Genomic DNA, 24,987 nt, shown 5'->3' with positions numbered 1-24,987 from the left:
GAATAAACCACTCATTCATTCTGTCTTATGACCAGAAGTCCATCAAATCAAAACAGGAAGCTGTTGTTATCTTTGTCAGTTTTATAAAATATTAAGTGCCCCTGCTTGTATATTTTCCATCAGACATGGGCTGAGAAAAATATTCCTAAATACACACTGTTCACTTTGGTCACTCTTTGGCTTGGCCCAGCTGCCAGCCTCTCACACAGGCATGTGAAGCCAGAAAGGTTGGACACAGTTGATGCACAGAAGCTACTTTCTCTGTCTCAGCCTCCAGCGCTGGTCTCTAGTGAGCCTGAGCAGGACTGAAGGGAACAACGCGAGCTCTGCCAGGGACTCTGGTTTGTTCCACAGCTTCCAGTTAGCCACCAGCCAATAATAAGGACCCCTGTTCAGCATGGCAAAGGCAACGAGGAGGGTTAAAAAGAATGCTCAGTAGTCTGGGTTGACTGAGTTTGTTGATCAACCAAAGATTAGTCCTGTAAACACAGGTTTGGTTACGATGCACTGCTGAGCTTCAATCTGTGTCCTGTTAGTAACAGCAGTGCCTGCAGGGTGCACTGAGTATCTTCATGGGTCTTTGATTCATGCAGATCTTTAGCAAATTGAGAGTGATTCTGCAGGCTTGTCAACTTTGCTGAAACCCAACAACAATGCCGTTAAACCACTGATGCTCTGCTGTTTAGAATGAACAGGATCGATACTAATGCTGTCTGGTGTTGGGACACCATGGATCAGATCAGTACCAGTTCTGTTTAAGCCACGATGGGTAAGTTCTGCTCACGTTGTGGTCGAGCTGTGACTGGATGAATGGCTTCTTGCAGTGGCCGTACAGAGCCTCATTCTTCTCACCGTCATCTGGGGCTGACATACGAGGGGGAAGCCCGGGGAGTCTGCAAGCTAAATGTTTTTCTATCCCCCTGGTAGGAATGGACATATCAGGTGCTGTTTTAATGCATTTAAAGTAGAAAAACAAGGTGCTGTCCGATGGGAGAATGACAAGGACAGTAGTAAAAACAGACTGGCTTAAGCTCTCCTGCTGGAATAAAAAGAGGCCAAAGCAAAATCATCCAATACAGCGACAGACTCATCATTAATGCTCAGGTTTTATTTGACTTAGGAGTTACTTGCCCACTTTACTATTTCCCTAAGAATCCTAAATACCCCTGGCTCTCATAGGTTTCCTGTATAAATAGTTTGACTCAGGTGGAGTTCAGTATTCCTGAGCTCCCCACCGCCACCACCACCACTCGCCTTTGCCAGGTCTAGATGGGGCAAAGTTAGCATTCCAGGAATAGCAGCGTGACTCCAGTATCCACCTGCTCCTATCTGCTTCAGGCAGGCTTTTTTTTTAAACCTTTTCCTCTCACCTATACTGAAATAAGGTTGATTTACCTATGAAGATTCTTTTGTACCTCATTTCCATAACTCAAAGGTATCTAATCTCTGGCTTGACACTTCTCTTATTTCACTTTTCATGTCTCAGATGTCAGACAGACGGATTGAAAAAATACTCGACCGTGGTGCACTTTGTTTCTCATCTCTATCTTGTCTCTTGAGCACCATTGAAAAGAAGGAATGAGCAGTTAGTTTATCTCATTGCCCCAGAAAGAGAAGTATTTGAATTTTAAAATAAAGCAGGCTCGAGGTTGGTCAGGAAGAAACAGGGAGGAGTTTCAGGAAGAGGATGAATAGGGTCCTGTGCTCAGCCCCTGGGTGCACTGAACCCCTCTGTGCAAGATTTTTTTCGGCCTTGGCATACAGGTCCGCCTGTGAGGAGTGGGTCGGAAGCAGGAAGTGGTCTTGTAAGGGGATCCTGCAGATGCAGCATAGAGCTTCTTTTCAGCGGCAGACCCCTCGGCCCATTTGACACAGCGACACACCAGGTAGTCCTCCTGCTGCAGTTGCATCAACACACATCATGCCTTTACAGGACTGATGAAGAGGAGGCTGAGACAGTGGGGGGGTGAGATGAGAACAAAAGACCGGAAAAGTGAGGAACAAATGTGGAAGTGACGCAGAAAGGTGAAGCACAAAAATGACTCTAAGCTTTTGCAACTTGATCCGACAGGAGAAGCTGTTTACCAGAGTGCCTCTGAGAATTTTGCCAGAATGTCATATGGCTGGATAAAATCTCAAGTAGCTGTCCATTAAATTGACCATTACAAAGTAAGGTATGCTTATGCAGTTAACTCTACTAGAACCAGAAGTCAATCCTCAGGAGTACAGAATATTTATTTTTCCACATCCTGATGTGAAGGAACCTGTTGAACTGCTTGTGTCTGTTACAGGAAAGCTACTGTATCATCCCATCCAGGATCTGAGGTAGATTGGCCGTCTGCAGTCAGAGCTCTGGGAGCTCAAATCTGTCTCCTCTCTGCTTGACTTCCTCTCCTCTTCCTCATATTCTCCTCCTACTATCTCCCCCTGTTGTGAGATTTGGGTTTACCAGATGGAATAATTGTAGAAAGTGAATTGCTGAACTGTGTTAAACAGTATCTGCTTTCAAATTTGTAAAACGTTTTATTTGTTGTTGGGGTTTTTTTTTTTTTTTTTTTCATTTTTGTATCTATAGATTGTTTTTTCATTTGTACACAAAGAGGCTTCACCTAAAAAGGTTGACTCGTTGATGAAAAGGTTAAAATGTTTTGAAGGAATCCAAAGAACTTCAGACCTTCACATTCCCCTTCATTTTACTGAAACTGGCACGGCTTGTCCAAACCATTACTGTAAAGGGTTGTTGTTTTTTTTCATACCACTTTGTCTCCCGCAGCACTGAACAAACAAACACAGTTCGAAGTTAAAGTTAGTTCTCTTAAAATGTCTCTAAATGACAGCTCCACTCAGATTCACTTGTTATGAATAAGGCTTTTGTTTAACCCTTTTGTTATTGTTTCCAAGAGCTACTTTAGGTGTAACTAAGCAGCTAAATTGGACGAAAGTGTTAGGATGCCAAACCAGAAATCATTTTTAAATTGTGTTTGCTCAGGCATTGAAACTTTTTTTGTTTTAAATGTCCATCAGTGTCACAGTTTAGAATAACTCTGTTTTTGTATTGATGTAAACTATGTTACTGAAACAGAAGTTGTGATTTGGACTATTACAATAAAGAAAAAAGCAAATTGGTCAAATCTGCTTTTTTCTGGTAGCTCATTCAGTTGTTTAAAGGACTACCCTGACCAAGGATAGCCTTAAGAGCTGAAAGACAAAGAAATGAATCAAAATCCAGCTCACTGCCCCACCAATAAAAATCAAACAGAAGAACAGCGTAACTACCGCCAAGACCCTGCTGTTCTGTGGCTGTGTATATTTTTAAAAACCATGTCATGCATTGACACAGGCTACTTAGGAAAGCCTGAGTCGTAATTAGGTCATTTGGACATTTCCTTGGGCTATTTAAAGAGATGCAGGCCAAGCGAATTTGGAAAATGCTGGTACTGACTCACACAGACTGTGCCTGGAATTCCCTTTTACCATTGGCCAGAGGAATACTGACCTTGGCACTGGTGCAAATCGGACACAAAAATAAAAAAGGGAAAAAATATTACTGTTTTTTTTCTGCCCTTTCCACCCATCTCATACAATAAGATCTAGAATTAAGCTGTGAAGAAAAACCTCTCAGGTTCGCCCCCACACCACTTAGCTCCAAATATCCTCAGCTCATGGTCTCATTCTTTGAGTTAGCTCTGTTGCCTCTAGCATTAAGCCATGACTGCCAGTTATTTGCCTGCTCCACTAACATTCATCCTAAATCTTCTATAAATGTTTTTGTTTCCTCCCAGCATCAACCCCCACCTGCCCTTCAGTTTCCTGTGGCCTATGGCCAAACTCAAGAAATTTGCTTTCATGTGAAAGTAGGTTGGCAAAAAAAAAAAAAAAGGAAAGCATAAAGATAGACAGAAAGAAGTACAGCAAGATGAGAAGCGTGACACTTTGGGTAGAAGCAGAGAAATTTAAGAAGTTTTTTTTTTTTTTCGTGATGATTTTCAAGTTGTTATCTTGTCATCTTTTCTCTGTCTCACCCTGTTTGTCATTTTTCCAATCTCTGTCTCTTGGCATACATCACAACTTATCTCGTGCCAAGTTTATGTGAAATGAATCTGATCCCCTTTTGATTTTTAATGCCTGTGTGCCAGTCTGTGACCCAGGCATTAAATTAGACTTAAACACTTGGCTTCATCCGCCGGGTTAATAAAGAAACAGTATACCTACAACTTCTTGAATTTCCCCCTGCCAAACCAAAACACACGTCAGTCACAGAACATACGGTGAAATTATACATGAAAGCACTTGCTTGCTTCAAGACAACAAGCCTCTTTCACATATATACAATTATACACACTGGAATGAAATGCAGTCACACACACAGTGAAGTTACATAGAGCTCAAAGCATTCTTATTGGCTAACATGAACTTAGACCAAAGGTTCATTTACAAACGGTGCTTGTGTACTTTTGTCAGTTCTGTAATCTCACAGGAAAACTACATTTTATGAAAATTAGCTTGTTTAATTTGGCATTAATGCTTTTGCATAGCCCACTTTCTCAAGGTTTAAGGGAAAATCCCTTTCATGGTCACATGTTAGGACTTGACTGTTTGTCCTCTTGTTGAATGCAAAGAAAGCTCTGTCTTACAAGTAAAATCTTACCTAAAGGTGAAAGGTTATGAGCATTGCCTGAAGGGACACTGAGGTCTCAAAAAAAAAAACTTTCTCTTGATATTCTTCATTGGATATTACCTACTGTCAGCCTGCAGAAGAAGCACAATAAAACTTAATTTAAACCCTGTGTTAAGAAGAAACAAACCAAGCTAGGTTGTTTTTGTTTCAGGAAAATTAGGCCTCTTAAGTCTGGGCCTCATGGCAACTCATTTATTTCTCTAAAATGTGATATAGTGATATAATGGGTTTGTAATCAGTTCTTTGGTAAAAGAAGGTAAAACTTCCCAACTGCTCAAAACATTAGCCCCTACTGGGAAGCACCAACCACACATCACATGTGGAAACCATTACCGAACTTTTGTGACGCTGCACAAATAGTATCACGTTTAGTGCTGAGTAATTATTTTGCCATGTACGCATTGTGTGTGTGTGAGAAGGCGGGGGTGACATCAAAATGTAGTGGCACGAGGATGCAGTTCTCCACAGCCCGGCCTGTTTGTGCACGCTCTTCTTCTGTGAGTTTACTCAGTGATTCATGGTCAGCAGGGTGACGGGTCAGTAAGAAAAGCCTGAGTCCCCAGGGGCCACTGACACCCGGGCTGTAACTCTGCCTCTGCAGGCCCAGTCTCATCTCTGGACTTTCACCTATGTGGAGGTGGCCCCCGCTGCACTCACTGCCTCCGGCTTCCTTCAGGTAATGGAGCAAAACGAGCCGTTCCTTCATAAATAAAAAGCTTCCTCCGTGATGCATTTCTGAAGCAGCATTGATCAACGGGGGACTGTGAAGCAACGCTCGTAGATATTACTGAGTGACCGTGGAGCTGCAAAAATATTTGGGTTAGATAAAAGATAAACACAAAGTTCATAAAGCTGCAGCTCTGTTAAGTGAGTCTATGTGCACATATGGACATATATTTATGTTAACATAGAACTGAAAAAAATGGCACAAGGAGATTAAGTTTTCTAATAATATTTGTCTCATCTCCAGATAAAAGATTGTCCATGTAAACACCGTAGCTGATGAAAAAACAAGTTTTCTTTTTATTTGGCACGGCTGAATAGAAAGGTTTTCTGTTGAGAATGTCAAATAGATTTCTCTCCTCTTTGTTGTCATTTGCTGCTTCAGTTCTCCTTAACGGTTTGATGGACAATTTAAGCTGATGATTTATTGTTTTCGTGTAGAGAGTGCTTGAAACGCTTGAAGATGAGGTTCCCGTATTTCTTCTTTTACTCTATGTTTACATATGTGAGGGGGTCCATCCATTACATACAGATTTAATATTTTAGACCCACTGACCACTTTAAAATAACACTGTGATTTGTTACCTTTAAATCAGTGTTGAAAGTTAAATCTGGGAGATGATTTAATCTGTAAAAACTCATATGCAATCATTAAACTGCTTTCTTTAGAACATTTTCTGCTAAAATAATCTCCTCTACCCTCAATTTGGCATAGGTGTGACTCTATTTTTGTTATATTCATCTTAAATCTTTCCACTGACACTTGTAGATCAACTCCATCTCTTTAAGGATAAGAGGAAGTCTGTTTCTCTTCTCTGACAAGGCAGAGAAAAAGCCACTGAAGTGGTCTGGAGTCATCTGCAGAGAGAAGAACCCGCTGACCGAGGTCAGCCACATTATGAGCAGGGAGACACACACAAATAGATGTAAAAATAAGGAGGAAAATAAGCTGCAAATGACTAAAATATGCTCAACACTGGACTAAGGTATATAAAGTACACATATCTATTGTGCATTAATATCTAGTAATAGTAGTTGTGCACTAATGTAGTGCACAACTAACGTCATGGTGCAAAAAGCTAATTTTAACTAAACCCAGATTTCAGTTGTCCTTTCAGGGTTCTACAAGTTGATTATTTTTGCTTTTATATGCTTGATATGACCTGTAAGAATCCCAAAATATCCAACTTTTTATTTTAAAACTAGTATAATTTCACCTAAAATCCAAAGCCGACTTTATTTTTCACTCATAATATGTTTTCTAACCCCCAAAAAACACAATTTAACAAAGTAAATTATAAAAAATATGTAACAAGAGACTGTCTTTAATTAGTTCAGAATGTCATTGATTCGTGCCTGTGAAGAAAATATTGATTTACTCCCTTTGCCAATGTGAAAATATGTGCAGCCTTTACTAGTTAGTTTTTGGGGTGGTTGTCTCCTTGGTGTGTAGTATAATACTAAGTGAACGCTGATTAAATTCACCTCTCATGTGTGAGGGTGCAGCCGCAGTAATTACTTTGGAGGTTGCACACCACTCATTAATGAAATCTTGTCTTATTCTGACTTGGAGTTTCTTTTTCATTTAATAAAACCTTAATGATTTTGAAAGGCAACCAAATACTTTTGCCCAGGGAGAAGAAAGGACAAGCAAATATTGACACACTGAAAACAGATTTAAGGAAGAACAACACCTGAAAGAAGGATTTTTGTCCCTTCAGGATGAGATTACTGTGGTTATAAGTAGGAGCCAGGAAATTTTGACCAGGTCACTCGCTTCCTAATATTCTTATCTACTCAGTCATGTTTTACAGTCTATCACTCAATAGCTTTTTCTTTTATGGCCACACAAGTAATATTCCATAGACCTGCAGAAATTCGGGAAATTGGGTCAAAAAGAGGAAAAAATAACCTTTTAATGCTCTAAAACAAAGATTCCATCATGTTTGTGGAATGCTGTGGTTTGCAATATGGAAACAGACTGAGTCCAGAATCCAGTGGCTAGAAAAAAAAATAAAAGTTTGTCTGAGAAGGAGGAAAATCTTGGGTGGGGGTGAGGAGAGCCTCTGGAATTACACACCAAAATCCCTTAAACGTTCACACACAGAGTAATGCACACAGACACGCACTCCTGTGCTGCCTGCATCTTCCCCACCGAGCAGTTAACCACATTGTGTGAAGGGTGGGGTTTGGGTAGAAGGCACGAGTATAACTGTGCTCACTGTTTTCATTTCGAGCGCTGAGACATCTTTGGAATATTCTGAAGGCTACTGACAAAACGTCACCAGCACTGCAAACGGATGACTCATTAATTATCTTATCGTATTTCAAAACTGAGAAATAAATAATCCGAACAACTGAGAGGCCACTGCTGCTCACACATCCACATCAAGAGCTTCTGTTGTAATAACTGTGTGGTCGAGTTGTGAAAGCAAAGCCGATTCTCTGACATCTCTCTCCTCCTCATCTTGCCTTTAAACTGATATAAGTGCTGAGATCTTACAGGCAAAATGCTTGCATAATAGATGTTTCCAAAAATACAGAGGAGTAGGCAGGCAGGCAGGCTGACCGAGGTTCTGGCGGCGCTCCCAAGCACGGGCCCCGGGCCAGCCGTTCACACTGCATTCCCTTCGCTGGACCACGCGTGTTGGAAGAGGTGTGATGAGAGCATTCAGACAGCTTTCAGTCCGCCACCTGATCCTCTTCTCCCTGTATCCCTTCAATTATACAGACCCCAACACTCCTCTCTTTTTGTTTTCTGAAAAGTATCCCCTTGCACCATTTTCCCACTCTTTAATGGCATTCCCTGCATTTCCTCTCTTCTTTGTTGTCGCTGACCTCATCGTCTCTCATCTTCATCTGTCTTCTCCCTTTCTCAGATCTCAGAGACCGTTTTCTGATGATATTTCAGTGTGCAAGCATCTGGAAAAGATGAGAATTGGACGTTTTTGCCAGTGCCAGTTATTGATTTAGATTATAATAAAGGAAGTCATTGTTTGTGTGAGGAGAAAGCTTGACTTGCTGTTGCTTCTTTGTTGGTTCATATAATGCATTGTGGCTGTGGAGAGCTTTTCTCTTCAGCATGTATTGATACTCTTTGCAATGGTTAATTGCTACACTGGTGCTCGTAATCTACTTTTCTATTTCACAAAATTGAGTAAATATTAAAGAACAAACGTCAACACCAGAGCTGAAATGGTGAATATATTAGAACAAAGAGATTCTGAGTTTATCGTCTTTGAATTTTGCCATCTGTAGGAAATACGGAGCCAACTTAGGGGATTTACCCCACAAAAATAGAAAGTGCAAAAGCAGTTACGTAAGGCACGGATGTGATGAATGAACAGAGATTTTCATAGTGCTACCACCATTTATTCACTCAAGCCAACGCTGCATACATCCTGCAGAAAAATTACAGGAAAAAGGCTTTCAGGAAATTATGTTTTCTTTTAAGCACCTTTTACCTACTCCCGCATTCCTGTGTAAAACCAACACAGACCCCTGTGAAAGTAATGAAGAAGAAGAAGAAGAAGGGAAAAAAGTTTATATGGGTCTTTACCACAAATACACCAGTTCTTAAACACTCAGCAGTCTCACGCATCAGGGTGGTGTTGTGGTCAAGCCATATGGGGCGCCACAGAGAAACTTGGTGATTTGACAGGAGCCCAAACGAACACACATACACTCAGTCTTAATTGACTTGTAAAGCTCCACTAAAACACAATTTTATGGAATAAATTTTAGACTAGTCACTGGGGATTTGATATCAGGTTGTGCCCAGCTCGCAATTTTGCCACCACCACAGTTTCTTTACACACAGTCCAGCGGCAATATATGCTTTTCAAGATAAAACTGAGCAAACCATGTCAAAGTTGCCACAAAGTTGGCAGATTAATATGCCTAAAGTCTGTGCATGAAGTCATTTTGACTTGTGCGGAGAAGACTGAAGCATAAGAAGATTTACTGAGCCGCACACAGCTGTAGGGGAAGTGGACAAGGCATTTGTAAGGACATCAATGACCTCTAACTCTTTGCAAACTGACAGCTCAAGCTTTGGTGCTACTTCTCTAAGGTCCTTGTGATACTCGTACTCGTCTTTTTGTTGTTGGGGGCATTCATTCTAAGGCCCAAACCACAACCCAGAGTCTGGGTAAATAAAATGGAGACTTTGATTTATGATACAAACTGTTGACTTTGCAGAGCTGGATCAAGCATTACCCGCTGGAGATACTGGCAGGGCCTTTAACCCAACCAGTGGCAGAGATAGCAGCAAACACTGGCTTTTAGAGTCTGTAGAGGTGTAAAGGGTATGTGATTTTTCACAACCAGGCTAAAACCCAGCCTGGTCTCCTCTTCAAGCGTCCCTCATAACCTGTTAAATGCCTTCAGAACTTTTACCAGAGGATGAGACAAGGAAACGCACGCCAGAGCGCGATCCTTTAAGTAAAAATGGAGAGTTATGACCAACTATTCAGTTGTAAAGTCGCATCTGGACACTCTGGCTACTGATGCAACATGATAGGCCCACCAGCTCATTTGATACCTGCATCTCTGAACCCTGACGTTACAAAGGCAACAAGACTTAGCCTTTAAGAGCTGCAATATCTTTAATTAGAAACAGGACTACACATGTGTTAATTATGATTATAAACATTTAATTTGTCAAGATTAATAAAACGTACAAATGTGAGGATTTCTTTTATTAGCTACAGAGTTATCAGCATCATATTGTGTTTTATAAAACAGTCCTATCACCTGATGCTAAGAGGATTTTATAAGATCTCCATTGATAAAGATATGTCTTGCTTTGTATAAAGCTAACTGCACAGTTGACCTAAAGCTATTTTTTACTCAAATGACTAAACGTAGGTTACTTATCTGCCTAGCTACCAGAGTGGGTTTTGTAAAAACTGATTGCTTGTGGCATCAGTTCTATAAAAGGGAAACCACTGTAGGATACAGAGCCATTTATGTAATTCAGTTACTGCAGTACCTTAAGTTAGCTGTTAAAATATAATCCTCTGAGCTGATAAAGAGCCTCTCTGGAAGGAAACAAAATCAAGTGCTGAGCCCAAAATGACCCTGAGACTTTTAAAAAACTATCACTTGAGAGATTTATGAGGATGGATATATTTACAACATCTTTTTATCTTTGCACGTTTGACCAGCCCCCAAATGGTCTGAAAATTTATGGTGCAGATGAGAAAATGCATCTTGCAGTAGGTGTGCTTGACAGACTTCTGAGTAGTCACTGCCTGAGGGAGAGGCCCCATGCAGCAATGTTCACATGCCAAACTTTTATACAGTAGGACTGAGATTTCATCAGGAAATTAGCACTCACTCCTTCAGATGAAGCCTTTTTCTTTTAGTAAAGATATACAAACGGAGGTGCTTCAGTATGATGGAAAGTAGCCGAAACAGAGATAAATTGTAGCTTCTCCAACCACAGACCTCCCCCGGCTTTGGTAATAACTGGGGGAGGCAGACAGGAGTGCTGGATGGAAGTTTAGTTACCAGGCCTAGAAATTACATTTTGGTGCTAACTCCAGGCTTCGTTTGGTTGGACCTCAAAGGAAGCAAAAGGCCAAAGTAAACTCAGACCTGAGAAGTTGTGTCTGGGATGCTTGGGAGAAAAGCAACAAATGTCAGCATGCTCACAGTTCTCACTGTCTAAAAGCTGTCTGAGTAATCCTCGATAGTCCTCCATGATCTAAACACTCCATGAACAGAACACTGTAGCATTGTGTCCCTGCTCTTAAGGACTCTGTGATTCATTTGTTGGCAGACCTTTTTGGGTTCATTCACTATATTTTTCACATGTTCAGTGCTGTAGAGAAATTCATCTTTTCAAATGTGAGCTGGTTTCTTGGGACTGTTAGTGTTGTGAAAGTTGACGATGCAGCTCAACACTCAGAAAGATCTGTATGAAAAGAGCCTTTCTTTTTGTCAGAAGTAGGTAATTTAGTTAGTAGTTTCTTTAGGATATGTATGAATAGGAACAGAAGTTTTATTTTAATTCCCCAAGTTTATGCTTAATCTTTGAGTGTCAGGAGCATTCTGGTGCACTGATGCAATAGTGCTCTCTGCTGGCAGAAACAGGGAGCATAAAGTTTCTCTGTATAAAAAAGTGTAAACTATTATTTTTTATTTAAAATGAATGTTTTGAAATAGTTATGTAAGAACTTACTCTTTAAATGTGTTGCTTTTGTGAAGGATTCCACCACATCTCCCAAAGTTATTTTAAATATGCATAATTCTCTTACAAGTGGTGTTTAATGTCTTGTCTTAATATTTAGCAAAACACATACATATTTTATTGTCTTGAATTATTAATTTATAAATTTCAAAAGTAAAAGCATGTTATTCAATTCTTTTTTTCTTTTTTTTTCTTCCAGGTCGGCTTTGCTTCAGTGCCAGATCCTCAGTCCACAATGAGGGTGAAGAGATGAGCTTGCAGCAAGCAGCCCTGTCCCTGCGGTTCCTGCCACTGGACGTTTACTAAATCACATTACCCAGAACATGATGTTCCTGACTCCCAGATAGCAATTCTGAGGACCAGGACTTCACAGCACAGACTGTGCAACATGGCAGGAGAGACTCGACAGATGCATGCAGTCAAAGAGCTGGATGCGGAGTCCAAACAGCAGGATGAGGATACGGCGCTGGAACAGCAGAGTGACAAAGCCACAAAGGGGTCTTCGGAGCACTTTTCAAGCACAGGCACTGAGGCCAGACTCAGCAACAAAGAGGCCAACGCTGAAAACCTAGAGAAAGAAAGGGACTGTCCTCAGCAGCGTGAAGCTGTCATACGGCCACAGCAGACGGGGAAGATTGACTTCAGATCACTGCACAACAGATCAAAGTTTGTCACTGACGGGACTTGGTCGAGTGGGAAAAGCAGTCCCCAGTCACCAAATGGAAAGGGCCGCAGCCGAGAGAAGGGGAAGCGGTCAGGAAAGGCAGAGCGTGGCAACCCACAGCAGCTGTACAGACTAAGCATTGCAAATCCACGCACTGTTGGCATTGCCTATCCACAACAAAAGGTTTTGCCACCCAAGAAGTTGGAAGATAGTCGTGGCCCAGTCTCGGGCAGCTACAGATTCCACGTTCCCAGTATGCCAGAGAGAGAGGTTGAACTACAGCAGGAAGAGCTCAACTACAGTCGCTTCTTCCAGGAAAATTCTCCTAACATCACCTCCCCAAGCTTTACCTCACAGCCACTGGGTTCCTCAAGTGGAACAACATCACACCCACACCCACCCTTGTCACAGCAACAGCAACCAGCTTCAATGGAAAACAACAGTGCACAGACTGGTAGCCTGCTTATTTTGACTGACTGTCAGCTAAGTGGCTCAAATGCTTGGCAGTCTCCTGAACGAACTTTTAATGGTGCTAATTATGGACTTTCATCACAAAAGTCCTCTGTTCTCCCAGAAACCAGTAAGGCAAGTGCATTTGTGCCTGGTCCATTTCAATATGGATATCATTTACTGGAACAATCAACAACTGACTCTTTTCCTTGTGAACAGAACTCCCAGTCCCAAGACCTTGCAAACTCTTCACTGGGCTCTGTTCATGTCACCCATAACTCTTTTTCCTTTACCCCTGGAGCAGGGCAAAACATTGCTCAGAACAGCACTCAGTTCGGTAATGAACATCAGCCAGAGGATAAAAGTTCTTTTCCCCATCCCCCGCAGCCCCAATTTATTCAGGCAGTGGCCTCATCCATCCAGTGTCCCAGGAATCTGAGTGAAGACTCACCCAGCAGTGACAGCTCTGGCTCCGGCTCACAGCAGTCAGAGCAGGGGAAGCCCGCTCTACCTGAGAGCACAGACAATATTGCACAGGCGGACAGTCAGGATGCAGCCGTCACCTCTGGGAGTAAGAGAAACTGTCACTCCAAAGACACAGCTGCCAGCCAAAGAACACTCATCCAAGGTGGTATACACACAAGAAATATTTCACAAGGTCCAGGCTCTCCAATGCACTTTCCCAACAGAACATTTAACAATCCTACAGTGAATGCGATTTGCACAAGCTCAATTCCTTTTGATAAAAGCAGCAACAATAAGGTTCTAAACAGGATACAACACTCTTGGGAAGGGCCTAATAAGGCATTTTCACCAGCTGATCAAAACACAATTCAGTATACTGATATGAATGAGAAGTTTCAGTTTCAGAGCCAGACAGCTATTGATCATAGGCCAAATTCATCTAAAAGTAGCAGAATGTCCTGGCAGCAAGCACGACCAAGTTCTGCCCTGCCAAACCCAAACAGGATGGAGTCATCAAGGCAAATAAGCAATCAAAAAATGGCTTACATAGTCTCCTCCTCTGACTGGCAGGATGAGAGTAAATCACATAAAAATAACTCCCTAAAAAGCCCCGGCCTTTTTCAGAGCAACAGAAGTGGAGATGTGCTGTCAAACCAAAGACAAGATTCTGTAAAACATAACAGCAACACCGTCTCAGCTTTTAAAGTAGAGATGAGCCACACACAACTATGTGAGTCCAAGAATAAGTCTCTGTACTTTGGACTCAATCAGTCTCTTCCAGCAGCACCATCACGACACTACAACTATCCACCATTACAGGTCCCACCTATGGGGCTTATGAGGGTGTCACCGTATGAATCCCCTTTGCCCTCCCCAGTTCATAACCCTGCTTCTAGTAGCACCTGCTCCTCCCTCTCGCCTGCATCCACCAGCCCAGTTAATGTCAGTTCAGAGGACAGTCAGATATCAAAATCAGTGCCGCCTCACCCGTTCTATCACCAGCCACAAGGTAAAACTCAGTTGCCTTCAGATCACCTGAATACACACCCTCACCGGTTTCACTCTGATGCTTCAAGGGCTCTTCCCTATGCGTCAGACAGGCCCAAAGATGACATGATGAGCTACCTGCAAAGCAACACACATCCAAAGACAGCTATGGATGAAAGTAAAGGTTATGTGGATAGTTTTGGGGTGGAGCATCACCAGCCTCCTCCGCCCTATTCTGCCCATCAGCTCTTAGCCAGCTCACTGGCCACAGCGAATCTCGACCAGTTAGATGTGTTTCTGACCTGCAAACAGTGTGATCAGAATTTCAACAACATGGCTTCATTTTTAGGCCACAAGCAATACTGTGCTCAACAAACATTTGCGCAAAATGACCTCAAAGACATATCAAAGATGGAGGAGAATCGAAAGTTTCACGTAGAACCAGTCAAAGCAGCTCCAGCAAGTGTCCCACTGTTGAGATGTCCATCTGAGCTTCACCTGTCGTTGTTGGGCCTCAACAAAAATGGAGAGCTGATGTCTGAAAGTGAAACAAAAGGAGAAAATAAAGATGATCCACTGAAACTCAGCCTGTTTTCTGGTCCAGGTAACCTTCCTGTCCCTCTCCCAGAGCTGGAAATGGAAGATGCCAAATTAGACAGCCTAATAACAGAAGCTTTGAACGGGCTGGGGTATCAGTCAGACAATGCAGAGATAGACAGCAGCTTTATTGATGCATTCGTTGATGATGACCTCACCACTGTCAAAACATCATCAAGCAAACAATGTGTGAAAACAAAAGAATCTGTGGTCTTTGAGAGCAAAATCAAACAAGCAGCTGATGAAAAGTCTTTCACACAAGGAAAGTATTGTTATGACTCTGATACTGAGAGCCACAAGAAAATGTCTATGAATTTGGAAGATGAGAAAATTAACATTAAAAAAGAAATCTTTCATAAAAATTCAAGAATCGCCTCAAGGGAGAAGACGTGGGAACGAGACAGCAAAGTAACGGAGGCGAGGACGCTGTGTAAGAGCGAGGACAAAAACACAAGCACACAAAGGTTTCTCTTATCCAGCAACTTTTCTGAGCATTGTGGTTTAAAAAGCTTTCAGGACAGCCCTGCACTTCGGGGGTCAGTGCCCTCACAGGCCTCCACGTCTCCAAACTCAAAAACTGCAGCTAAAGAAAGCAAGAGGAAAAGCACTGGAGGGGGCACCTGGAGCAAGGAGCTCATTCACAAAATAGTTCAGCAAAAAAATAAACTCCACAAGCTCCATGTGAAAGGTACGAAAAACCTTCAGTTTTCCTTGGTGATGGAGAGACTCACTCCAACTGTGCAGAATCCTGCATTTGGAGAGTACGACTACGTCTCTGACTCAGATGATGAATGTGAGCCTGTAAAGATAGCAAGCCAGGGCCGGCTGAATCAAAGCAGTCGCTGTAAATACACTTACACCAAACAGTGCAAATGGCGTGCCCGGAGCGAGCGGGACCAGGCGGCGTGGAGACACGAGTCGAAGGAGTGCTTTGAGATGAAAAAAAGTGAGGAGTTGTCTGTCACTCCCAAGAAACAAGGTTCTCACCAAAAACTTAGGCGGAGAGGCAGCAGGTCATCTACAAGCAGTGACCTCAGCACATCTGTGAATGTTTCAAGCGATGGCATCAACAGCCCCAAAAGCACTGACCGCACTGACTCAGACAGTGAGAAGAAGGCAGACAAAAAGAAAGAGTCTCCAGAGCCAAAAAGCCATGACAGGTCTACCCTGCAGAAGTTATTTAAAGAGTCCAACACTCTTGCACTGACATTCACTAAATCTGTCAAGAAATATAATACAGACAAGGCTGTTCATTCTGATAACAAAGAGGGTGCAGAGGAACCAAAGAAAACTCACTCAAATCCAGAAGTTGCTGATCCGCTGACATCTTCACAAAAAGCCAGAGACACAATGAAGAATGCTGAAAAAAGAGGAAGTTCTCACACAAAATCAAAAGAAAAACTTGTGTCTCCTAAAACAGAATCTGACTCAACGGTCGGCTCAGACAGAAAAAACTTGCAGAGAAAAGACAAACTAAACACAGACGAAGAACTGACACTGAGCAGCAACACAAATAACAAGACACTAAAGGTTGATTGTCATTCTGCAACTATCACCAAAGAAACTGATTTTAACATTGACAGCAACACAAAGGGCGAAAGAGAAGTAGGGTCACAAGCAACGCCGCTCAAGCTATCAGGCAGCACCATATTGGAGAAACAGAGTGACCGTGTCTGCATGGTGAAAGAGGCTATTAGTTTAGTCAACGACCTAGACACACACAGACCTGCATCTCTTTGCACATCTTTGATGGATGAGGTGTGCCTATCCCCGACTGAAAACGAAAAAGATGCACTCCACCTCATGCCTTACCCACTGGACCAAGAGCAAGGGCTTATGAAATCCCCGCTTTCATTTGACACCTCATCAATATTTGGGGATCTCACAGGATTCGACAGCAGTCTTTACTCTGAGATCCCCATTCAGAAAGAGGGTTTCCCTTCTTTAGAGACAGCTGATAAAAAGGAAGAGTTCCCCTCATCGTTTTCTACTTTTATGGAACAAAGAGACTGGAACCTCATGGTTAACCCCGTGCTACGAGATGAGATATCTCCGTTCAAAAGCAGTTCTGAAAAAACAAATGAAAAGAAGTCCGACTACAATCACATTCCTTTGTCTCTGCCAGAAAAAATAATTGACTACAGTGCAACTCTCAACAGCTGTGTATCAGAGGATGAGCTGGAGATAAAGAGAATAGTGAATGAGCTTGAAACCCAGCTGCAGACCACTAAGCTGGAAAGCCCACCACTATTGGATCAGGATGCCCCCAAGCAGCTGCAAATGAGCAAATTTTCACCTTTACGACTGGGGGATGAGTCTGAAAGTGATGGCAAATGTTTGAATGTCAAATGCCCAGAGCAAGGAATAGCTCTACAAGTTTCAAGAATCCCTTCCGAGCCTTTCAGTGCAGCAGAACTTCCGTGGCCTGGCCCATTCCAGTTCGAGTTAATTGGTGAAAATCACAGCACTGACGCTCCAGTTCACAACGAACGAGCCGAACTCAAAGACAAGCTTCATCATGACCCAAAATTAAAAGAAAGAGGCGCTGAAAATGAGACTCCTGTTGAGACAAAGGAAGAGATTTTGGAACAGAGAAGATACACAGAAAATCTCATGAAAAGCCTCGAGGTGATTTCAGACTCTATATTCAAAAAAGAACCTATTATATCAGCACCTCAGAAGCCAAATGTCAACTCTCTCACAAGTCAACAACACGAAGAAACTGAATGTCAGGCCACTGATGCAGCTGAGAGAGAAGATCGCTGTGAAAAGGAAGCAATTACCGTAAAGGAGAATATTTCATCACTTCCAAATATCAATGAGCGGAAGGATGAAATTGAATTCATTCTCAATGAGTCACAGTCATCTCTCTCCAACGAGACTGACCCTTCAGTCAGTAGCAACCAGCCAATTTCATCGCAGCCAAGTGAACCTGCCGAGAACAGGGATTACAAGATAGAGACTAAAGTCACATCAGAAGAAGATATCACAGCAAACAGTCATTTGACTGAGTCTTCTCGCTGCTCAAGTGTTGTGATGCATCGTTCGCATGAGTTTGAAAAGTCTTCCAGGAACGGTGATGCAGAAGACAATTTAAATCAACTGAATAAAAATAAGGATGATGGCAGTCAGTGTGTGCCTACAGACGGCTGTGAGGAAGCAGAGGCTGTGAAGGAAATCACTCGTCAACCTGAGGGTCACCCTTCATCACCAGCTCTAGTTGACCCCACTCAAGAGATTGGCAAGAAGATTGCAGGCGGGATTCAATCTGCATTAGAACAACAATCAACTAATGACAATCTTGAAGATGTTAGTTCATCACAAGCTGGTGAACTGAAAGTGGCATGCTCAGATGTTGCAGTTGAGAAAATAACCGTTGAAACATCAAAACAAAATCATTTAAATGTAATTTCTTCCTCTAAAAACTCCATTCCTTCAAAAATGTTCCGTGAAACAAATATGTCATTAGAGATGGTTACCTCAGACGAGCCCTGCAGTCCTATACTGGTAAAAACAGATACAGAAAGCTGCTGCTCACCCCTCCCTGACACCAAGTCTGCAGAGGGACAAAGCAATCTGTTGATCCTGTCACAGTCTGATGGCATCATTAACAGTGATTCCTGCAAAATGACTCCATTTAATGAGTCATTAAAAACCGACACAAGTCTTAACTTTGAGTCTGCTCGGAAACAAGAGGAGATTTTGAACGTACAGGACATCAAAGAGCATCTTCCTGTTGATTTCATGGCAAGTCAGCAAAACTCTCCATGCAGAGAGGCAGCAGAAGAGAGTCACTGCATTTTTTTAGACTCTGCCTCAGCCGCCAGTCCTCTTTTATTAATCTCTCTTCAACAACCCTTGCAGAAATTTGATTCAGGAGAGGATTTATGTGGGCCAAAAAATTGTATTGACCAAGGTTCTAAAAATGTAAAATCTCCCACAATCAAAGATGACAACCAAATCCTTCAAGAGGCTGTAAACAGTGATTCATTAAAGGGAACAGCTGAAATGGGGTGCTCTCTAATACCTCAGTTGGATTTAGGAAACACAGAGTGTAAAATCTCTGAAGCAGTCCGCTCCTCTCCACTTCCTGTGAGCAGCACAGCAGAACCACCAGAGGTGACAGACGGCCTTGAAAAAAGTGATCTGATGTATGATTTAAAGCTCAGCCCTCTCAACTACAACATCCTGTCAGATGAACCTCCACAGCTGAATCAGTATGACTACATTCCAATCTCACCTGCCAGTAAACCCGAGGAAAATCTCCACACCAAGCAGAGACCTGGAGAAGACTGTGAATCATGTGACTTGAGCGTCAACCCTGCACTGATTTTTCACCAAACTGAGACAGAAACAGCAATGTCACTGAACACAGATCCCGGAGCTAAACTTCATCCATCAAATGAACCTCTGAAATTTACATGCTTTTCACTGGGTCTCACAGATGAAATAAAAAAAGACAACTCCTCAGATGGTGATGTAAAGGCAAGTTTGGAGGCTTTCCATGACCCAGCTGAACCCGCTGAGGATTTGCAGATCCACGCTGACCTCCTCAGCAAAGCTGAAACACAGAATATAGTTCCTCACAAGGCTTCTGCTGATGATAATATTCTTAAAAAAGAAATTTCAGATGATGTGCCCACTTCTAAACCACTCACCATCTGTGAAAACGACCAAATGCCCTTTACAGCAGACCAATCAGAAAAGCAGCTAACAACATTTCACCAAATACACAAGGAAACGACGCAGAAGAAGACCCAAAGCAGTGATCAACAGGGTAAAGTGCTCTGCGAGATTTGTTTTATGTGTTTCAGAACTGTGCCAGGCTTAAAGAGACACAAGGCCATGAAGCATTCGGTCAGAGCTGAAAAATGCGTTGGCCCACAGAGCACAACATCAAGCCATCAGGGGACTATGCTTATTTATGAAGCATTGCAAACTACAGAGAAAAAGCATAAAGATGATTCACAGACTTGTTTCCCAGCAAAAATAGATGGGCTGCCTGAGATAAGTAGCTCTCTCACATCTAAAACAGCAGAGACTGAGTCAGTCCTGGAGGAAGTGGCGACTGAGACGAGTGCAGTGACAGTAGATGAGATAAACCATCAAAATGCTCTGCTGCCAGCAAAGGCAAAGAAGAACAACAAAGCTAGAAAGAACAAGAACAGTGAGCTAAATCCTGACCCTTTCTCTGATGAGCTCCTGCATTTATTAAAAACAGACATTCTTCAAGCTATAACTCCTGAATTCAAAAACAGCACGCTGCAAGAGCACGGCAAATCCCCTGAGGGGAAAATCAATGACAGAAGTGCTGCTCGAAAAGAAGAATTCCCTCACTTCGCTTCTTCAGATGTAGCCTTTAACAATACAGCTCAAACTCCAACAAAAGAGCCGAATGCACCCAGTGAACTTGTGGGTCACAATCAGTTAGGTGACACAGAGGTGATGAAATGTGTGAGCACAACAAAGAGGGCATATTTGGAAGTGTGTATGGACAGTAATGTTGAATCTGTGGAGAAGGAAATTACTGGAGAACGTGACGAGTCCAGAAAGACTCTGTGCTCTGTGGGGGAGATGCGTGAAGTGAAAGGATCAGACGACAGCCTTGGCCTGGAGAGCCTTAGAAAAGTGTCAACAGAGAATAAATGTGGGAAAAACCGGAGCCCCTCTAACAATCCAAACCCTCTTTCCTGTTTGAGTTCATCCCCTCCCAGTCCACCCAGCATGAGTCCAGACCTGAGAGCCTTGCTCGACGATGACGCCACATTTTCTCAGCTGTTCCCAAGAGACGAGGAGGCAAAAAGGAAAAAGTGCCAGAGGGTTTACAGCAAAAGAAACAAAAGACCAAAGTTTTCCCTTCATTCAGATGAAACTGTAGATTACCTTCCTCCTGAAACTTTCATGCAAAATAAAGATCAGTACACAGAAGCCCAAGCTGAGCAGAGCATCAGTGACAATCAAACCAACCACTGTGAATATGAAACCATTTCTATTGATGATGCCATCATGTTAAACATGTGCCACAACAGCACTTTAAAGGCTGATGGGAAGCCATTACCAGATGGTAATCAAAGTGATCGGCATGGCGATATCAATCCACTGGGGAGCACTATTGATAAACCTGGAGCTGAATGGAGTGAGTCCAGTGACTACACCGGCTTTAATGGCTGCTCATCAGTGACCTCTGAACCCAGCCTCTGTAAACCAGAAGAAGTGCTAAGCTCGTCTTGCCCTCTGCCTCTGCCAGCTGCTCCCTGCACTGTGAATTCATGTACCACAGAGGGTCCCCATTCCTTTCAAAGTATCGACATCCAAAACATCAACACCACATTTCAGCTTCCTGACATTCAGTTCTTTGACTCTGATAAAGAAATCTCTGTAGCTCCCCCTCCTGAAACTGCAGACACAGACAGCAGAGATGATAAAAAGTCAAAAAAAGTGATGGAGCGGCGAGGCAGGAAACGACAAGATGGAGGAATAAAGGTCAAAGATAAGCAGTACAAATGCAAAGTGTGTTTCACTTGGTTCCTCACCCTGGGTGAGCTGAACTTTCACAAACTTTCCCACAACCCCTCGCCACCTCCAACCTGCTACATGTGCGTTCAACGCAAGTTCAGCTCCAGGGAGCAGCTGAGAGACCACCTGAGGGAGAAGCATGCCAAGAACAAGACGGGTATCTGGACCTGTGGCATGTGCCTGAAGGAGATATCAGATGTGTGGATGTACAACGAACACTTGCGAGAGCACGCCACTCAGTTCGCCAGAAGAGGTCAGACTCAAGGCTCCATGCTTGGCCTTCCAGGGGGCTTCATGCAAGAGACAGCGGTGAAGAACTTTATATCCTCAATCATGCAGCAGCGACCCAGCAAAGCCAACAGAGAGTCCAGCAAAATGACTAGAGAACAGGAAAAATCTGTTGCTGCAGACTGCTCTGAGGGGGCTGAGGTTAAACTTCACAAAATTAAAAGCAGCAATGGAGGAAGTGGGAAGCAGAGCTCGTTAACCCCACTTGAGGTTCTGCACAAAACAGAAGCTCCCAAAAGTGTGGAGATGCATCCCAACTGCAAAGACCCCTCGAGAGACTGTCACCACTGCGGAAAACAGTTCCCCAAACCTTTCAAACTCCAGAGACATCTGGTGGTTCACAATCTGGAGAGGATTTTCCTGTGTCACAAATGCCCCATTTTTTATCAGGAGGCCCAGGAGCTCAAAGAGCATCTGAGGAGAGCTCACGAGGAGGTGGATGAGCTGGATTCCAAACACACGACCCTTTACACCTGTGAGCTCTGCGCTGACGTCATGCACGTGATTAAAAAATCCTTCATCTGCAGCACCTGCAACTATACCTTCTCCAAGAAGGAGCAATTTGATCGCCACATGGAGAAGCACCTGTCAGGGGGAAACAAAATCTTCAAATTCCGAGGTGTTCTCAGACCTGTCAAAGCCTCTGTGTCCAAAGAAAATGAATGTAATTCGCCTGCAAGTAAGAAGAGGAGACTCCTCTCTGACAGTCTGCAAGAAAACAGCTCAGACAGTGGCATCGCAAGTTTGAGCTCACTGCACTTAAATCAAAATCCTGAAACCCAGCCAAAGCCCTCTGTATCCACAGCTGATGATTCCACACAGACATTCACAAACGAATACGACAATGACACAAACAATACAAACGTGAAGACAGAGGATATTTCTGCAGACTGCTCTCAACTAGAAGAGCTGGAGAACTGCATTCGTTTGAGCTCAACTGAGTCTGCTACACCCAAGAAAGAGGAAACTAACTTGACTCCTTCACCTCATCTTAGTAAGGAGTGCAGTGAAAAATCAGTTACTGAACCATGTGACGTAAAAGAGGAGCATGAGTCAGTCTGCATAAGAGCAGAGGCAACTTTGTGGAAAGCATCTAAAGACAGTTGTGACGCGGAAGAGGAAATGGTTAAAGCCAAGGAAGGTGACACAACTGAAAGTGAAGATAAAACAGATTTGCCTCCAGCTTGTGAGAACTCTTTTGTCAGCTCAACAGAAAAGCAAATCCCTCTGAAGACATCTGAGTCTGCAAAGCATGAATTAGCTGTTGATGAGATGAACCAACGGGGGGATGATGAGCCGAGGCATCACGCGTTGTCTTGTAATGACAGTAAACAGCAGGTATCATCTCATGGTGCTGAGCAGCAAAGTAGCAGTCAGATGAAAAACAACGCTGCCCCTGATACAACTGACAACACGAAAACCAGCTCTATAACTAGCTATGCAAAGGCCACAGAATCAACTCCAGCCATCCAATCCAAGGTTTCCCCTCTGGCATCAGCCACAAATGAGGACAAGGATGTAGTGAAACCACAGAAGAGACGGAAAGACATGAAATCTGCACACATTCTGCAGCGAGTTTCGTCTCCAGCCACACAGGAAAACTTTGCTGTTGATTCTAAAGCCAAAAAGAAATTTCGCCCAAGCAAGTGTGCAAATCCCTCTCTGCAAAGGAAGTCAGATGGATCCAATGAGTACCCTGTGCTGTCCTCGGTGCGGGACGACGTTGTCGGCAACAAAATAGTTTCCAAGTGCAAGAATGGAAGCTTGAGCGTGTCGTCAAAACGAGGTTTGCTTGAAAGCTGTTTACCAAAGAAAGTGGACATTATTAAAAAGGGACCTCTTGGGAGATCTGTGCACGCTCCCGTGTCTAAAGTGTCTTCAGTTACTATGAACAATTCTTTGAATAAGCCAAGACCAAAGATGGGGGTCAGATCAGTGGAGAGTAACTCTTACCGGACAGCCGAGTCCCAGAACCACCTTCTGAGTCAGCTGTTTGGCCAAAAACTCACCAGCTTCAAGATTCCTTTGAGGAAGGATGCATCAGAATCTATCAACTGAAGGGGGGGGTGGGGGTGTGAGGGATCTGTGAATAGGGGGACTGTAAATTTTCACAGTTATAAATGTTTAAGAAAATTCATTATGGTGAATGAGATTGCACAGCTCTTTTCTGTGAAATGTTATCTTTAAATACTTCCATAGTCACTTTATGTCTTCTTTGTACAATGTGTTTTTATTACACAAATGTGAGGACGAACGGCAAAAATGAATTTGTCTAGTTGGAGAAAGCAGAGATTATACTTCATTTATCTAAAGGAGAAAGAATAAAAAGAATACTTGAAAACACACACGTTCTTTAAAATAAATTTAAAAATGCATCTGCATTTTGCATTTAACACACAATTCTTTCTGCTAAATGACTAAATCATGCCAGACCTGAATTGGACAAATGTTTTGTGCACCTTTCATACATGCTTCCAACATATTAATTTTGTATTTTTTTTTTAGCTTTACTGTACTGCATTGACATTTATTACCATAGACCTGTTGTATAAACATCACTTGGTGCTACAAGTTTAATTGTAATGTGAATGCTAATGTCCTCAGAAGGGAACATGAGATCTGTAGCAGTTACAGTTCATACATCCAACTGTTTTTACTGGTTCTCTGTATTTTTATTGAATATACTGTATAAACCCATCCAAGTCATTCAAAAATATCTCATATTTAGAACAGCTTCTGGTGTATAAACTCAGGTGCACACAAATCCAAAAACCTGTACTTGGAGTTCTTTCCATGCACTGATAATACCACACACAAATGACAAACTCATTTATCTGTGTCTGTAACTCCAAATGTTTAATTATTAATAGTATTTACTAGGACAACAAAGGTGCTTTATCTTGTTGATACTGTATGTACCTTCATTGTATAATATTGTAGGTAGATTATTGTTTGGTGTAATGCTTCATGACAAAGTTTTATTTTAATAATGTGCAAAATGAATGAGATGGAAAAGAAAGGGAAATGCCATGCCTTCTTGTAAGTTTGTAAAGTGGTTCACTAAGTGCCTCCTTTACAGTTGATTATTAAAGATCTGTACTGGTCTCTCATTGCTTTTTTCTTCCCTTTTTGTGTGGAATGTTTTGCAAATGTTCCCGCTTCCCTGCAGACTGCATCTGTCACCACATGCATCAAACAGTGGAAGCATTGGAAGCTGCTTGTGCCTGGAGGCAAAAACAGGTGCACACACAATAAAGTCTGACTTCTTTTTTTTTTTTTCTCTCCCCGCACTCTCAGATGAGCACATCAGTGAGTTCACTCATCATCTGAAAGATGAGCATAAATGTACCTTTACTACAGGGAAGCATTTAACAGAAGACAGATACATTTATCCAACCATATGTTTGTCTCTGCGAGCGCCGT

At 42.6% G+C, this 24,987-nt stretch overlaps 1 protein-coding gene across 3 annotated transcripts in view; it reads left to right on the top strand.

Moving 5' to 3' along the window:
* LOC108239959 (zinc finger protein 469) overlaps nucleotides 1-24,669 on the top strand; it is a 189,709-nt gene extending 165,040 nt beyond the window's left edge. For all 3 annotated transcript variants that reach the window (XM_037978066.1, XM_017423023.3, XM_037978065.1), the window contains one exon: nucleotides 11,797-24,669. In XM_037978066.1, the coding sequence (XP_037833994.1) occupies nucleotides 11,986-23,622 (11,637 nt within the window). In that variant the 5' untranslated portion in view covers nucleotides 11,797-11,985 and the 3' untranslated portion in view covers nucleotides 23,623-24,669. The remainder of the gene's footprint in view (nucleotides 1-11,796) is intronic.
* Nucleotides 24,670-24,987: the final 318 nt, after the last annotated feature.

The sequence above is a fragment of the Kryptolebias marmoratus genome, linkage group LG11 (genome assembly GCF_001649575.2).
Source record: "Kryptolebias marmoratus isolate JLee-2015 linkage group LG11, ASM164957v2, whole genome shotgun sequence".
Lineage (NCBI taxonomy): Eukaryota > Metazoa > Chordata > Actinopteri > Cyprinodontiformes > Rivulidae > Kryptolebias > Kryptolebias marmoratus.
This window is presented reverse-complemented; position numbering and strand designations above follow the sequence as displayed.